At 32.0% G+C, this 18,823-nt stretch overlaps 1 protein-coding gene and 2 pseudogenes across 1 annotated transcript; 2 read left to right on the top strand and 1 right to left on the bottom strand.

Moving 5' to 3' along the window:
• Positions 1 to 3,318: 3,318 nt before the first annotated feature.
• Positions 3,319 to 5,366, top strand: LOC110661983 (BTB/POZ domain and ankyrin repeat-containing protein NPR1). Its single transcript, XM_021820849.2, is given in 2 exon segments — positions 3,319 to 4,308; positions 4,511 to 5,366. Coding segments are annotated over 2 exon segments (1,425 nt in total). The 5' UTR covers positions 3,319 to 3,624; the 3' UTR covers positions 5,252 to 5,366.
• Positions 5,367 to 5,465: 99 nt separating this feature from the next.
• Positions 5,466 to 6,791, top strand: LOC110662029 (pentatricopeptide repeat-containing protein At3g14330-like; annotated as a pseudogene).
• LOC131175415 (BTB/POZ domain and ankyrin repeat-containing protein NPR1-like) lies at positions 6,730 to 8,583 on the bottom strand (annotated as a pseudogene).
• Positions 8,584 to 18,823: the final 10,240 nt, after the last annotated feature.

The following is an 18,823-nucleotide window of genomic DNA, read 5'->3' as shown; positions in this document are numbered from 1 at the left end:
TCAAAATCCTTCATAGCTTTATCATCTATGTGTTGAATCCTAGAACTGGTAGTCCAAACTATTTAAGCACACTTGATCTCTGCATAATTTGGCACATTGTGAATGAAATTGAGTTTAATCTTGCCTACTTTATGCTAAAGCAAATTATGATATGGAAACCACCTTACAAACTTCCATATGCCCATCTTCTTAATGGCCTATTTAGAGACTTTGGGATACCCTTAGAAACTGAGAAACTTAGAACAAATATGATCTCAATTATAAGTCTGCAGAAAGATGATGATGGCAGAAAACTAAGGTTTGAACAAGGTGTTAGTTCTAAGGATAGTGCAAGTGGTGCTTTTAATGTTGAAGAAATTCTGGAAGAGGTGAATAATTTAAGACAATTTCTAGAGATTGAATTTGGAGAAATACAGAAATTTAGATCTTTTCAAACTGTTCTTATGAATGCACTTGATTCTAAGATTGATGGAACTTTGATGCTGATGTATAAAATTGTGGAAGAACTATTCAAAATCAAAGTTTATTTGGGTATTTCAAGCACTGAAGCTGGAGAAACCAGTAAGGCTACTGCTACTAGTTCTGTTCCACAAATAGAAAAAGAAAAGAAAACAGAAAAAGAAGAAAAAGAGGAAGAAGAAGAGGAAGAAGAAGAAACTGAAAAAGAGGAAGAAGAAAAGGAAACTGAACAAGAAGAAGAGGAAGAGGAAGAAGAGGAAGAAGAGGAAACTGACGAAGAGGAAGAAGATTCTGATAATGGTAATGGAAAAGGAGGCAGCAAAGAAGGAAATGACGATGACATGAGTGACTCTGATTCTGAGCCGAAACCTCAGACTCCTGCTCCTACTGCACCTGCAAAAGAAAAGGCAAAAACAGCTAAAGAGGAACAAAGAAGCAAGCAGAAAGAAGAAACTGGTAAACCATCTGGCAAAAAGGCTAAAACTGGCAAAAAGCCTACTGCAGAATCCGGTTCTACTGCTGCATCTGAGTTAGTTATTGGCCCTATTGTTCCCTTAACACGTGGAACTGCAATGGCTACTGAAATCCTTCAAACCTTGAGTGATAAACCTGTCAAGCCAAAAAGGGTGAAGATGGCTGCTCCAAGACAAATAAGAAGAAACTCTAGGCTGAAAGGATAAATCCCCATATTGGATGTTTACTGATTTTAATTTTGTCTTACAGTCTGTCTCTTAGTTTGCTACTTCGTTTGCTATTTTTAGTTTTCTGAACTTTAATTAGTTTGCTATATTATCTACTGTTTTGACTATTTTGTTCACTGCACTTAAACTAAATTTTGGTTTATACACATGTGCATGTTTTCTCCCATGTTCTTTTGATGCTGACAAAAAGGGGGAGAAATGAATGAGTGATCTTGTTGATATAGCTTGTTGATATAACTTACGAGAAATGATGAGTGATCTTGTTTATATAGCTTATGATTAATATATTATTGATATAGCCTATGAAAATATATTATGGATATTTAGTTAGTATTTTAGTCACACTTATCTAAAACTCCTTGTGACAGAAAATGCTTATGAATATTTTATTGAAATTATTAAGGGGGAGTTATTTGTTAATATGTGTTGATATAGGCACATACATAGGGGGAGTTATTCTCACATATACATTCATACACATACTCACACTTGATTATTACATGGTGATTTAATTGAGTTTTGTCATCATCAAAAAGGGGGAGATTGTTGACCCCATAAGCTCAAAGGAGCATAGATTTTGATGATACCAAAGCTCAACTAGAATCAAACTAATCTTATTTTAAGTATTGTGCTTCTCAAAGAACAAAGAAAAAAACTCAAGAAATTCGTGATGGATTCGTGCTTTTAAAGAAAGGATGACATTTTAAGATAACATAGGATGAATCAAATGAGATAAAGGAAGAAAATGTTAACTTCCAAAGCTGCATTGAAGACCAAATTTGAAGGTACATGCAATATAGAAGTTAGTTTTAACTTTTAGGATTACTTGTGAAAAGAATTGAGGATTAGAAGCCAATGATACTTATTTTTAATCTCTCAATTATTTTCTTTTAAATATCATAAATGGCCTAAAAGCATTTGATTATGATTTGGTGTAAAGTTTTAAAGTTTTCAAAGTTATGCAGAAAAGTTTTCCTGGTATGCTAACTAGTTTGCCACTTGTTTTGGTAAGCTAACTAGTTTGCTACTTTTTCTGGTATGCTAACTGTCTCAACTCTGCACAACATCGCAAAAAAAAGACAAAATAACGGCTATTTTCTTGAAATTTGAAATTGTAACGTTCAAATGAGTTCTCAAACGGTCAAAAACGTTCCAAAGCTATAAATACACATATCCTTGGCCATTTTTCACTCAATGAAAGTCTCTTTACTGTTCTTAACCATTTAAGATCATTAAAGCTTTCATTCAAAGTGCTCAAATTGCTTTTATTGCTCATCATTGGCTTACCTACTCATCTCTTCTTTATAGATTCTGTTGTATTGAGTGAGATTGAGTTTTAAACACTTTCTTATCATTAATGAGAGGTCATTCAAGCACCTATTGAAGCTTGATTATGAAAAGTGTTTGGGATAACACTTGGTAGAAGTGTGAAGCTGCTTGTAAAAGGTTTAGTGAGAAGATTTGTAAAGGGCTTTTGTCTCTTGCCTTTAAAAGAGAAGATTAGTGGAGTGAAAACTCAAAGTGGGATCTTTGAGAGAGTGAATGTAGGCTAGTTGAGCCGAACCACTATAAAAATTCAGTGTTCAATTTTCTCAACCCTTACCCTTTACATTTATGCATTTTAACTTTCTGATTGAAGTGTCTTTGTTGATATGAAAATTGATACTATTTAATGTTTACCTTGCTGCAAAATGAAAAATTTGATTTACTGCTGAATCTGCTGATATCTGATTTAATTTGCTTATTGTTTTATTTGCTGTCCAACTAATACATCCGTGTCTTTGCTCTTGTCGTGTTGTGAACTTATTCAGACATCGAAATTTTTTTGAATGCCAATACATTCTGTTATATCAGTATACTGATTGCTTATGACCCAACTTTGAATCAACTTATCAATTGAGCTCTATTATACATATTTCACATTAGAAAATTATGTTGAACCAAACTGCAATTTTTTAAAGGTTTTGAGTAAGAACTACAAAATTATTTTTAAAGTCCAATTCACCCTCCTCTTGGACATATTTTGCGACATGAGACCAAAACTTGCTTGCCTCAAAGTTAAGGAGGGGAATTTGACCTTTTCCAGAATAAGTATTATCCGGGTGTGTTTAATTTCTTTATTTTTTGCCTTAGAGCTCCACAAAACCATCGGGTCAATAAAGAAGTGCTAAGGAAACCTCCAAAAAATTTCTGCAGGTCTTCTTTGAAAGCAAAAAATTGAAGTTTCCAGGAAACACCGTCGGAACTTGCACATGGATTCATCTTTAGTCTTTACCTACTTAGACTCTTGCTGTCCCTGTCCTCTCAGTTTGTCTTCCTTGGAAACACTAAAACGGAAGGCTCTCTCATAGTTGTGGTGGTGCTTCTTGTTTCAGTTTTACTTCTGCTGTGGGTATATCTTGGAGAGATCTGGTTTCATCATTTAAGTTTTCTGGTGTTTTTTCTTTCCGGGTTTTCTTGATCAATGGATGATGTTTTTTATTTTCCTCATGATCCATCACAACCTGTGAACTTTTCTTCATCTTCTAGCTTTACTTCATCTTCTTATGAATTTAATGACTCAATTAGTCAAAGCACGTCCATTTCATCTTCTTATGCATCAAATAGTTTGACCAACCAAAACATATCCACCTTCTCAGGTTCTGAAGCCAGGCGTAGTCAGAACACATCCACTGCATTTTCTTATGCATCAGATCATTTGATCAGCCAAAACATATCCTCCCCCTCAGTCTCTGAGGTGAGTTCTAGGCTTGAGATGATTAATTTACTTCAGCTTAGCTCTAATTTGGAGCAGCCGTTGATCGATTATAATGCTGCTGAAATTGTTGTTGACGAAATCCCTGTTAGCATTAATCGTGGTTTTCTAGCTGAAAATAACAGTTTTTTCCGTGAAATTTTTAAGAAAGATGAGAGTCCAAGCTATCTATTGAGTAATCTGTTACCTTTTGGAAAGGTTGGATATGAAGCATTCCAGTTTTTCTTGAGGTACTTGTATACTGGAGAACTCAATCCTCCTCCGTTGGAGGTATCAACTTGCGTTGATGAAGAATGTGCTCATGAAGCCTGTAGACCTGCAATTGATTTTACAGTGGATTTGATGTATGCCTCATCCATATTCAATTTACCAGAGCTAGTTGTACATTTCCAGGTCAATTCCTTCAAATTCTGCACTGATAAAAGACTTTAATGGTGTATTTGTAATGCATGCTGCTTAATTTATTTGCTTCTGGTTTGGTGCTAGTTCACGAACTGAATTTGTAACTGTTCAATATTTCTGTTGTGCTTACTAGACTTTGACTAGATTCCATATTATATATATGGTTGTAATTTGATATTCTATATGTTTGCAGGGACGCCTTGTTAACTTTGCTGATAAGGCTTATGTCGAGGATGTAATCCCAATACTTTTGGCTGCCTTCCATTGTCAATCAGATGAACTTGTAAATCAATGTGTAGGTAGAATAGCAAGGTCAGATCTTGACAGCATCTCAATAGAGAAGGAGCTTCCCTATGAGTTTTCAAAGAGAATTGAACTTAGTCGTAAAAAGCCTATGTCTGATGATGAACAGGTGTCTGAGGCTGTGGAACCCTTGCATGAAAAGGCTATTAGGAAAATACACAAGGCATTAGACTGGGATGATATTGAACTGGTAGGAATTCTCTCGCGGGAATCTAATGTAACACTGGATGATGCCAATTGTCTTCATTATGCTGTTGCACACTGTGACGACAAGGTTGTGCACAAGTTGCTTCACCTTTGATTTACTGATATCAACCGTAGAAATTCACAAGGTTACACACCTCTTCACATTGCAGCAATGCGAAGAGAACCATCAATCATTGTGTTTCTCCTAGAAAAAGGGGCTTGTGCTTCAGACTTAACATTTGATGGGCGACGTCCTCTTAGCATCTGTCGAAGATTGACTAGCATAAAAAATTATAATGCTAAAACAGAGCAGGGTCAGCTAACAAATAAAGACCGACTATGCATTGATATTTTAGAGACAGAAATGCGGAGAAACCCCATGGCTGATGATGCTTCCATCACTTCCCAAGATGCTGTAAATGGTACTTTTGATTTGAATCTCTAGCCTGTTTGCTAAAGATGATGTATGTCTTTCTTTGTTAGCAACGTGTACTACTACTCGGGTAGTAAACCAAGCTGTTCTATTTGATTTGTTTATGAGACCAAGTCATGTTGTTTGATTTGCATTATCCAATTAAATTTAAAAATAAACAATATATATATATATTTCCCTCTAATCTGTGCAAATTTTCCTTGTTTGAAAAGAATTTGTCCTTCATATGACTCAACATATCTCTAATTACTTGAAAATATTCACCAATAATTCTGAAGTTGCTAGTTTTCTCCATTGTAGCTAATTGAATATATAGAGTGAGAGAATGATAAGAATTCTTCCTTTTCTTAATGCGAGTCAAGGAACCCCTCTTAAATGGTTTAGGGTAGGCTGAGCAAAACGTATGCCTTCCTTCTTCATGCTTGTATCTCCCATAAATCATTAGACTATGGACAAAGAATCTATCTGCAACTCCTCTCTGAAAGCCAAGAAGGTCACAACCTTATTCAAAATCCCACTTTAAAGAGCAAGCTCATTACCCTTTTCTCCATCTATGGCCGTCTCGAAGTGGCACGCCATATTTTTGAAGATGGCCTTGAGAATCATGGGGCGCTTGAGTCGGTTTGGGTGGCAATGGCAATTGGGTATTCCAAAAATGAGCGTTTTAGAGAGGCTTTGCTTGTTTACATTGACATGTTGTGGCATAATATACAACCAGGTAATTTCTCTTTTTCTGTGGCTTTGAAGGCGCGTGTCAATTTGAAAGACTCAAGGCTTGGTAGAGGGGTTCATGGACAGGTGATAAAGTCTAGTGAAGAGCCTGATCAGGTGGTGAATGACGCTCTCTTAAGCTTGTATGCACAATGTGGGTGTTATAGTGAAGTGTTGAAGATGTTTGATGAAATGCCTCAAAGGAATGTTGTTTCGTGGAATTCTTTGATTGGAGGTTTTGCAAAGCAAGATCAATTGTTCGAGGCACTGGATGTGTTTAGAAAAATGCAGAGTGAGGGAACGGGATTAGTTGGGTTACCATTACAACAATTTTGTCAAATTGAGCACGATTGACAACTCTTCATAGTGGAAAAGAGTTGCATGCACAAATAGTTAAACCAGCAAAACGACCAGATGTCCTAGTGTTAAACGCACTTATTGACATGTACGTTAAATGTGGAATGTTTGATTATGGCAGGAGACTGTTTAATGGAATGAGTTGCGAGGACTTGGCAACTTGGAATGCAATCAATGGGCGAATGAGAGAAGCAAGGGAATTGTTTGATGAAATGGTTTCATCTGGCTTGAGACCAGATGAGGTTACCTTCATTGCATTGTTATCAGGTTACAGCCATGCTGGGCTTACAGAAGATGGGATGAAATTGTTTGATAAAATGGCATAGATTTTGGGGTCTCGCCATGTTTACAGCATCATGCTTGTTTGGTAGATATCCTGGGTAGGGCTGGAAGAATTGAGGAGGCCATGGAAGAATTGGGTAGGGCTGGAAGAATTGAGGAGGCCATGGATATCTATCGGCTATCAGTTACACCCAACAAGTAAACTAAACACTTCCCAAGTCTACTTGCCCCATACCAAACAAGTTAGGAATGAAAAGTAAAATTCAGTACAAATAACAAAGAGAGACGTATATCATCTTTAAAAAAAGCTACATATTCAAATCAAAAGTATCATCTATAGCATCTTGGGAAGTGAGAGCATCTCCAACCAAGAGGTTTCTCTGCATTGCTCCCTCTAAAATATCAATGCATAGTCGGTCTTTATTTGTTTTCTAACTCAAATCTATTTTAGCATGATAATCTTTTGTCCTAGTCAATCTTTGGCAAATGTTAAGAGCTCTTTGCCCATCCAATGTTAAGTCTGAAACACAAGCCCCTTTTCCCAGGAGAGACACAATAATTGATGGTTCTCTTTGGATTGCCAGAATGTGAAGAGCTGTATAACCTTGTGAATTTCTAAGGTTGACATCAACAAGACCAAGGTCAAGCACCTCGGACACAACCTTGCAGTCACAGTATGCAACAACATGATGAAGAGAATTGGCATCAACCAATGTTACATCAGATTCAATGAGGAAAAGTCGTACCAGATCAACATCATCCTAGTCTAATGCCTTACGTATTCTCCTAACAGCATCAGAGATCTGTTTATCGTCATGCATAGGCTCTTTAGGACTAAGTTCAGTTCTCTCTGGAAGAACATTAGGAAGCACCTTCTCTATTGCTATGTTATCTAACCTAGATATTCTAACTACACACTTATATGTAAGTTCAACTGATAGATATTGAATGGCAGCCAGAAGTATTAGGCTTACATCCTCCACATAAGCCATATCAACAAAGTTAGCAAGGCGTCTCTGCAAACATATAGGATATCAAATTACAACAACTTAATATGGAATCTAGTCAAAGGCAGCTTAACACATGAATATAATCAAGGGCCCTAAACCAAATCATTGTTGTTCTCAGATTCATCTAATGAAGCCTCCATGAGGAAAGAACATACCATAATCAATTAACAAAATTAGGACTTAGAGGGTAGAAAATTTTAGTCCTAAAAAGTCTTGTTACCACAACAGGAATAAATTAATTAATTAACCATCATGCATTGTGAACACACCATTAAATTCTTATACCAATATAGAATTAAACATTATAAGCAAGGAACTGACCTAGAAAAATACAACCAACTTTGGTACATTGAATATGGATGAGGCATACATCAAATCCACTGCAAAATCAATTACAGGTCCACAAGCATCATGAGCACATTCATTATCAACACAAGTTGATACCTCCAACAGAGGTGGATAGAGTTTTCCAATATACAAGTAGCTTAAGAAGACCAGGAAATCTTCATATCCAACCTTTCCAAAAGGTAACAAATCACTCAATAGATACTTTGGTTTCCCATCCTTTTCCAAAGAACCCTTTTCTTGCTTAAAAAATTCATTGAAAAAACTGTTCCTTTCAGCTAGAAAACCCCGATTAATGCCAACTGGGATTCCCCCAACTTCAGCATCATGATAATCCAAACTGTTATTGATTAGGACCTGCTCCAAATTGGAGATAAACTGAGGTAAACTAATCTCCTCAAGACTAGGACTCACCTCACAGACCAAGGGGAAGATATTTTTCGGAGTAAGGTGGAGGATATGTTTTGGCTTACCGCAGTGGATATGGATCGACAAGGCCATGCCTTAAGAGTCTGAGGAGGTGGATATGCTTTGATTAATTGAGTAATCAAATTCAAAGGAAGATGAAGTAAACCTAGAAGATGATGAAGTAAAGTTCACTGGTGTTGATGGCTCGTTAGCAAAATAAAAATAAGCCATTGATCTAGAAAACCCAGAAAGAAAAAACACTGGAAAACTTTAAATGATGAAATCAGATCTTTCCAAGATATACCCAGAGCAGAAGTAAAACCGTAACTAGAGAGTAGAACTATCTTTTGTTTTAGTGATTCCAAGGAAGCGAGATAGGGAAGACAGCGACAGCAAAAGTCTAAATGGGTAATGATGAATTCATGTGCAGTGCCTAACCGTGTTGCCCGAGACTTCAATTTTTCACTTTCAAAGGTGATATGCAGAAAATTTCCGGATGTTTTCTTCGCATGTCATTATTGGCCCGAATGTTTTTTGGAGCTCCAAAGCGAAAAATAAAGGAATTCAGACGCATTATTATCCTGAATTTATGTTGTTGTAATATTATAATTTTTTAATTTTTAGATAAAATATAAAATTTTTTATTTTTTAAATTTTATACAGTATAATTTTTTTGACTTTTAATTACTGATTTTTTTTTTAGTTAGAAACTGATGTGAATAACTACTGCATGATACTTAGTTAATATTTCTCTCTCTTCTCTTATGCAAAGTATAAAATTACTCTTTATGCATAAATAATTATTCTGTCTATAAAAAGAAGAAGGATTCAATTTACACATGACTTGAGAGAGAAAAGAGAAATACTGACTAAGATCTATATTGAAACTGTTTAGGTCAGCGTCTAACTAAAAAACTAGTAATTAGATATTAGAGAAATTTTACTATGCAAAATTTGAAAATTAATGGGGTTTTATGTTACATTTTTTAGTTGAGAAACTGTAATGTTATAACTAGATAAGTTCAGGGACAGATGTCAAAATTTATCCTACATTCTTGAGAATACTATTCCTTTCCTAACGTCAATTTTCAATAGAAAAAATATTGTTTTAAGTAAAGAAAACTACTTAATGCTGAGGAAAAGTGAAATATGACATTTTATTTATAAGAAAATTAATTTGCTTATATGGAAAATATTTTTTATAAAAGTTATTAAATTTGAATTTTTTTTATAAGTATTATTGTGATTGAAAGTTAAAAGTTTCAAGTTAACTTATTGATTTATTAATTAATTTACAAATAAAACAAACTCATTTTGTTAGGTTTTATTTAAAAAAAAAAAAGATACATAAAACGCATTTAACTATCGCATTGCTATTAAACCCTTCCTTTTTTCCATTTCTCGTCCACCAACAATCATAATTAAGTAATTTTATTTGTAAAATAGTTGGCAAATCAGTAGGTTAATCTGAAAACTTTTAATCTCATATTACAGTGACTTTTATGAAATCAAATTAAAATCCGATAAATTTTATGAAAAAAATTAAAATTTAATAATTTTTATGAAAATACTAATAAAATTAAATAATCGTGTTTGATAACTACCTCTTTGTTTTAACTAGAAAGAGTAGGGCTTTGCTTTTTCTCTATAAACTCCCCCCTTTCCAACTTTCTTCATCAGTTTTCCTTTTTTTTTTTTCCCCTTTTATTCTTCCTTTAGATCTTCTTTTTGGATAGTTATTAGTGTGTTTTTCGCCAATGATTACCCCCAAATTGTTTTCTTTTGTTGTTTTCTATTTTTTTTTTAATTTTATATCTATTTAAAATATATATAAATTTTATCTCTTCAAATTAGTGTTCATTAAAAAAGAATGAGTTTTTCTCCTCAATATTAAAATTCTACTCTCTCATTATTAAGAGAGTTTCTTTCTCCCATTAATAGGATTTTTTTTTATAATATTTGATGGAGCTTTCTTTCCATGACATAAGCAGTGTTATTAAATTCATATTAATTCGTTTGGTTGATTTGATTAATCGATAACTTGGGCACTAAACATTGAACTAAACAAAGAATTGATATGTTAAAAACTATTTGATCCAGTCCAATTTTATTGACTTGTCTAATTTGACAGATTGGCCCGGTAAAAAAAAATGTAGGAAATTTTATTTTAAAAAATTACAATTATTTATTTACATTAAATATCTGTAATATTTAATTAATTTTTAAATAATTAATCGGTTGAATAAGTTATCCATATTTTTTCAGGCCTTAAATTTGATCAAAATTCAGTCTGTCTCTGATAACTATGAACATAAGAGTAAATCATTTTTTTTTCAATATTTCTGAAATTTTTTTTTTGCCACCACGTTCTACAGTATGGCTTATCCTTGAGTTTGTCATTGGCCTGAACGAGTAATCCACTGTTAATTTTTCAAAATGGCAAGTTCTATAGCTTTTTAATTTTCCATTGTCAGGCTTATAAAATGTCGTTTTAGGTAAAATTCCTTTATGGGGCTTGAGGAATTTCATAGTGGTGAACAATTTTCTAGAGATTTTGGAATTCTACTAGATAAATGATTGAAAGAGAGGTTCGAGGTATTAGGTAGAGACATGGTATCATTGGAGATCAATTCATTGAATTCATTAGATGAAAGATCGAGTTGAACTAAATTATCCAATTTTGACTAAATTCCCTTTGAAATTTCGCTGAAGAATTTATTTTATGCTAAAATTAGCCTCTGTAACTACTTGTAATTATTTTGCACTAAAATTTATTTCCTTTGATTTGTATGATTGATAATGATGATTTGAATAATTTGAATGAATGAGCATCTAAATATTATTTTTATTTCTTGATTTGTATAATTTGGATGAGGGAGGGACGGGGAGAGAGATAAGGAGGTAGACAGAGATAAACCAATGGGGGATAGAAGGAAACATAGTGAGAGATGAGGAGAGAGAGACAAAAACATCCAAGAAGTATAGAAACATAGAAGTAAAGAAAGAAATAGGGAGAGAAAAAGAAACAATGAGAGAAAGGGAGAGAAATGTTAGGGGAGAGAGACAAACAGAGAGAGAGATAGAAATAGGTGAGAGAAGGAGAGAAACAAGAAGGTGGAGAAAGAAACATTGAAAGAGAGAGGGGGTAATTTAGGAACTACAATACCTTTTCTCTCATCAAATTATTACAAAAGGATTTCATTAATAAAACATTTTATTTGATTATTGACCGAAATAATTGCAAAAACTAAGTAATCTAATTTCTAAGATAAAAAAAAAAACCAAAATATTAATACAATAAAACTTAAAGAGGTAAATAATAATTTATCTTAAGAATGTGATTGGTAGAAGATTAAAAAATTAGCGTTTGATATGAAGTTAATAAGGGGTAATTTTTACTCTTATAATTTTTAACTCTTCATTAATATTATTTAAATACTTAAAAAAACTAAATTAACTTTAAACTTTATTAATAATTATATCTTTTTAAAGAGTTAAATGTATGAAGTTAATAATTACCTTTTTTAAAAGTTAAAACTTAAAAGAGTAACATTTAATCTTTAATTTTTTACCCTTATACTATATTAACAAATATTAATCTAGACCCCAAGGTTAACATTTAACGCTTCCTCAAAAAGGTATAAATATTAATGAAGTTAAAAATTAACTTAGTCTTTTTTAATTATTTAAATAATATTAATGAATGATTAAAAATTATAAAGACAATAATTATCTTTTATTAATCTCACACTAAACACTCTCTAAGTTATGAGTTTTCCCTCTCTCTTTATAGTATATGGACTTAAAGCTAAACTTCCTCCATCTCACAGTGGAAATAAGTTCGAATATGCCCCTCAATTTTTTAGAGAAATACAAATGAACTCTTTTCTAATTTTTGGGTCAAATTAATCCCTGTTTCTGTAAGTTTAAATTAATTCTATCATAATAAAATCCTTATAAATTATAATAAAATATTATTTTTCTATTTTAAATATTAAAAATTACTTATTATTTTAATTAAAATATAATTAAAAAAAATTTACATAGTGTCTTGGAAAATAAATCTTTAATTCTGCATTTATTCCAAATATGATTTTATGAAGTTTAACTCAAATATATGATTTAAATTTCAGCATACCACACATGAAAATTTATCTGCAAATGATTCTATCATTTTGAATTCAAGCGGGGTGTTAAGAACATGAATTACAAATCCATAAACTAAGAATATGAATAACAAACCCAGCAACTAATAACAAACCCAACAACTAGATCAACGCAAGAATGCTTTCTTCTTCTTCTTCTTCTCTACAGCATTTACTAATTCTCCGTCGACGCCATGGTTTAGAGTTGGGAGAGACAAAGAAATGGGTCAACAAGGAAGTTCGATTCCTCTCTAGTTCTGTGCTGTCAAAGCCATCAAATACTGGATTATTGACTCAAATAGGTTCAACTCCAGCACTGATTGAAATATCGTGAGTCAAATAAGAGATGCAAACAAGTTGTTTGATAAAATCCCTGACAAAGACTCTTTTTCTTGAAATTCTATAATGTCGGGTTATTTCCGAAATGGGAAGCCTGAGGAGATTCGGTCTCTTGTGGTGCTCTTGGTTACGTCAAATTGGCATATCAATTACATGGGCTTTGTGACAAATTGATTTTGGAAGTGATACATCAATTGATATGGTTAAATGGCCCTGCGGTGATACACGCAGAGCCAGTATTTTTCAGGTTGAGTATCCCAAATGAGAACTCAAATCCAAACTTGTTCTGCTTTAGCAGAATGATATACTGTTATTAATAAAATCCAGATATGCAGGCATTTTATTAATACTTGTTCTTGTTTTGCTAGTCATTTTGTTTTCGGGTTATTGCTCGTGTTTTTAGTTTAGCCTTTGTAGAAAATAATTTATATATAAAAAATATTTTTAATGAAAGTTGCTTTTTAAAAAAAAAAAAATTCACTGTTATTTAATTACAATGAACTAATATATATATATATATATATATATATATATATATATATATATATATATATATATATATATATATATTTTAATAAAATTATTAAAATTTAAAAAATAACTTCCTCTTTAAAAAAAAAGTCAATTTTTTAAAATATTTATCATTGATTAATCTTTACGAGTGTCTAAATACTAAAAAATATAAAAAATATTTTTTCAAAACAAATGGAGCTAAATAATTGTTTGTTTGTTTTATGTTATAGCTAGTGTGTTCTTAATGTTTTTATTTTTTTAAGTTTTTTATTTTGATTAAAATAATAAATTAATTTCTAATATATAAAAATTAATATTTAATTAATAAAAATATAAAATATAAAAAAAATTAGGCTTAAAGTGGAAAGTGTGGGATTTATTTGGCCTAATGAACTTATTTTAACCTCTTAAAGAAGTCGAAAGGCGAAATTTGAACTTTATTCCATCTCACGGTTTGCCTCGCCGGTCTGGAATTATGGAAGCCGTGGATTTGATTTCAAGCTGAATACCCAATCGAGTAATTAAATTAATTTTTTTAATTAAATAAAACTTTTTCTTAAAAAAAATAATAAATCAAACTATATTAAGAAATTGAATCAGAATTCAACTTATTATAAACTAAAGTGAATTAAACTAAAAATTGAAATACTTTAATTTAATTCAATTTAATTTTTTATTAAAAATATTTTTTATTTTATATATATAATATTTATATAAAAAAATATAAATATATAAATTTTTATCAAGTTTATTATTTTAGTTTAAAAAAACAAACTGTATAAATTAAACATTTAAAAACTTTACATTAAATTAAACCTTTAAATAAACTAAACCAATAAATTTGATTCATGTTTTCAATTAAAATCAAAATTTGCTCAAACTAGCCACTAACACTCATTTCTTGATAGGGATGATAACATGTAAGGTAATTGGAAAAATTGCCCTACTTAACCCAAATTCGATTAATATTTTCAAAATTAAACTCGTCTTAAATTTAATTAAAATTTTTTCTTAAATATCTGAATCCGTCTTAAACCCAATTATTATTACTTGTAAAATTATTTTTATTAATAATTTATATTTTAAAAATTTAATAATTTCATAAAATATTTTAATTTTATTTTATAAAAATAAAAAATATAAAAATTTCTACATATTATAACAAACATATGTTTTATATTTAATTAAATATTTATATAAATAAACTTGGATAATTAATACCCAATATGTAAAAATTAAATTCAACTTGAACTCATTATAGATATTAAATTTTAAATCCAAATCATATCAACTCTAATTATATACTATCTCAATTTATTTCATCAAAATTAGATCAAATCAAATACCATAAAAACTAAAACCATTGCAAACCCTATCTCAGGACAAAACTTGGGCACAAAGTACTTTTTATTGTAATAAAATATTATAATTTATTTGGGAGGAAATTGATGAACACGTGGCTAATTATTATAGGGTGTTAAAAAGGTATTTCCAAAGGAAAAAGAAATTCTTTGCAGTGTTTTCTAAAGAATGGTGGTCTAATGATGCGTCCCTACCGTAAGTGCACGGGTCATACAAGTAGTATAGAAAAGATATCGATCCCACGAGGAGTTGTGTTAATAATTGAATTTTTAATATAAAAAGTTGAGTAAATTGAAGTATTTTTTTGAAATTCAAGTAATGGAGTATGAAATCTAAATATGCAAAAATTAATATTCTATTCAACAATGTATTAATTAAACTAAAATTGCATCAAATTGAAATAAGCAAGTTCAAATATAGCAATATTCAAAATGGCAAGTAATTAAATTCGATTAGAAATTAACAATGGTAAAAAGGCGATTCCGGAGTTCGGGATTTCATATTCGAGCTATTTTGGGATTTTAAATTGGTTATTCAATCTTATGAAACTTATGGGTTTTAAGGAGATTAATTCTTAAATCCTTTGAATTCCCTTTCGAGTGAGACAAAGAGTGCCTTAATCAAACTAATCCTACTTTCGTGGAGTTAGAATTAATTAAGACCCATTAAGTTCTTTAATTAATCTGTGAATCCTCTTAATCCTTAGCCTATTTCGAGGTCTAAGTTAATTAAGTCCAATTTCTTGATTATCTATCACAGGGCCTTCTCCTTTCGGTGCTTCAACCATGGATTAAGAACATCACTTAATGGGATCCTACACTAAGCATGTCATTAAGCATACAAGAAATGAATAAAACTCATTAAGACCACAAAATATGGATTACCCAATCAAAATCCACAAAATATCTCAAATATTACAACCCTTACTCCAGAATCAAAAGTAAACTACTCACTATCCATAATGCTTACAAGATATATTGAGTTTAAATGGAAATAAAGCTTTAATCTAAGCTAAGGAATAAGAAATTAAACACTAGAAATGTAGAAAAATGTAAGGGAAGAAAGAAATCTGCAAATCTTGGTTGAAAATGGTGTGGAAGGTGAAAGTGACTCCTCAAATTCTGCCTCTACTCTCCTTTCCTTTTCTGCTCCTTGTCTTTTTTTCTCTAAAATGAGAAAATGGGACTATTTATAGCATTTTTCTGACATGGAGCCCTAAAATGGTATGTTCTAGGAGGAATTATTTGAGGGAATCTCCTGCCAGCTCATTAATGAACTATTTATGGATCAGATAAGTGGATCGCATAAGTTATGCACCCTTATGCGCTTACTGGTTCGAGTCACTTATGCGAAATCGCATGACTTGGTGCATAGGTTATGCACAATTTCGTGAAGGTGCATAAGGGAGGCGAGAATGTGCATAAGCTATGCGATCTCCTTATGCACATTTCTGGTTCTGAATGCAGTGATCTTTCTCCTTATGCAGATCTGCATAGCTTATGCGGCAAGTTATGCACAGTTTGGTCAATGCATATTTCAGCTTGAAAACTTATTTTTGACATCTTTGGCTGTAGAAGACACTCCTCAATGGCAAAATTCTCTTCAGTCCTTCAAAAACACCATTTTTCCTACAAAACAAAGTAAAAATTACAAATTAATCCAAAATTGACAATTATGAAAAACTAACTAATTAACTAATGAAATTAGCTAAAAATGACTAATAATCAAATAAAAATGGTTATAAAATTAGACCTAAATGACTATGCAAAATGTATGCATCAAATACCCCCAAACTCAAGCTTTTGCTTGTCCTCAAGCAAACTTTAAAATGTAATGCAAAAATTTTTAGGGGTGCCTTGTCCAAAGAGCTATGAAAATTACCAATTGAAGTAACTTAACACCCCTTCAGCCATACCAGCAATCCATATACCCATCCTTCAAAATGCAAAGAATTTAATGCTTATCCAAGCTTTCACCGCTTAGCCATCAAGTCAATTATCATTCAAAATCCCCAAACCAACCAATCAAAAGAGAGGGTCATGCTCAAAAGGAATTCTAGAACAATCAATAGTCAAAGTGTCTCTATATGGAATGATGGAATTGAATGAATGAATGAATAGTTTTCCAATCCCATAGGCAAATTCCCTACTCCTATCTCCACTAATGTAGCAAGTACTATCAAGAGATCAAAGGTCTTTTTAGGGATGTAATGGGGCCATGGGATTCAAAAAGAGGCTAAGAAGAAAGATGGGTAAAAAGTAGTCAAAGCATGAGAATATTTTCAATTTTGAAACATAAGGTACACTTTATTAAATCTTTTTCTCTTTTTTTTTATATATATAGGAGAAAGAAATACACAATGAAGATTGTCAAGTGCTAGCATATTTTACAAGACACATAAAATGGAGGGACATTTTGATACTTTAGACTTGTATTTTGCATTTTCTTTTGATGCTTGTCCCTAGAATTTGCCACCCCCAAACTCATTTCTTTTAATACTTTGGGTGGATTTCTTTCATTTTGAATGACAATGGTGAAAAGCACATATACTAGCACTTTTTACAAGATGACAAGCATTTCTTCTCCCTTTTATTGTATATTTTTTTCTTCTTTTTTTTTCATTTTTATTTCTATTATTTTTAGAAAGTATACCTAATATTCAATATTATTCTCATGAAAAGGGTTGGAGTGTTTGGTTCATTGGCTAGGTAGCAATAAGGGTTTCAAGAAAAATTAGGAATAAAAAGGTTCAAAGGGGTTTGCAAGGGTTAATTTTAATTAGGAAAAAGGCCAAAGGTTTAAAATGAGAGGGTTTAAATCAAAGAATGCCTAATCATCTCTCTTTTCAAGTACAAGCTGGTATTTCGCCTTGAAAGGTTTAGAAAATTTGTTCTAGGATTGGTGAGACATCATTTGACTACCTTATATCCAATAACTCCCTCTAAACACTTCCTTCTCCAAATGACTAGTTGGGTGGCTTTTTGGCTAAGAAGATATAGGCAAGGGATAGACACTTCAAAACCTTGCACCTTTTAGGAAACTTTCAATCCACAATCCCAACTAAAGGGTGAGTCAAATCACTCTCATAGGTAACTTTTCAAAACTCAAGGGATTTGGCAAAAGATTTTAATGCATGGTGCATGATTCTTAAAATGAGTAATGCATTACTAAATGGAGGGAGTCTATTTGTATGCAATGTGTACAATTTCTAAGTGATGTATAATGTGTGTGTAAATGTGTTATGTATATGTATGTGTGGAAATATATGTAAAATATTTACAATATATGTAAATGAAATGGGATGAGATGCTCCTATACTCAAAATGTGAAAAATAAAGCCAAGAATCAAAATGTGCACCCCCAAACTCAAAATTGGACATTGTCCTCAATGTCTCAAGTAGTGGATAACCAAAACTTAAAGCAAATAATATGGACCAGGAATTGTAAAAATTAAGAGCAAAAAGAAAGAGTTACCTGGGTGCAGAACATGTGCATAAGTAGGATGCATAAGCCGTGTGGTTCTGCATAAGAGGCAATATAGGTTGCATAGGCTATGCAGGACATCTGCATAAAGGGAATACAACCTGTGCAGTTCTGCATAAGTAGCAGAAAGGGTTGCACAGGCTATGCAAAATATTTGCATGAGGAAATTCATAGCCTGTGCAGTTCTGCATAAGTAGCAGAAAGGGTTGCACAGGCTATGCAAAATATTTGCATGAGGAAATTCATAGCCTGTGCAATGTATACAAAAGCTGCTGCATGGGAATTGGCAAAGGGAAATGTACAACCAGCAGTAGAAGCATTAAAATATATGCAGAGTATGGGCAAATATGTACAAAAGGGGAATAAGTGCAATGAAAATTAAAGAAGATTAATGTAATAGCTATCCAATAAAACTTCAAGAAACACAGAATTTAAAACAAACTAATTCAAAAGAAACATAATTCAAAGCAAACTATAAATGTATGAACATATTTACAAAGAAAAGGTCCTACAAGTTTGAACAAAAGTAAAACAGAAGTTAATCTAGTTCTATTGTTTTGCCCTTGTCCAAAGATGTTGCTAAGGGGCTGGTGGCTTCTGCCGGCTGTCGAAATGATGGTGCTGGAGGA

This window comes from Hevea brasiliensis, chromosome 17 (genome assembly GCF_030052815.1).
Source record: "Hevea brasiliensis isolate MT/VB/25A 57/8 chromosome 17, ASM3005281v1, whole genome shotgun sequence".
NCBI classification, from domain to species: Eukaryota; Viridiplantae; Streptophyta; class Magnoliopsida; order Malpighiales; family Euphorbiaceae; genus Hevea; species Hevea brasiliensis.
Note: the sequence above shows the minus strand (reverse complement) of the source record. Positions and strands in the feature narration are given on the sequence as shown.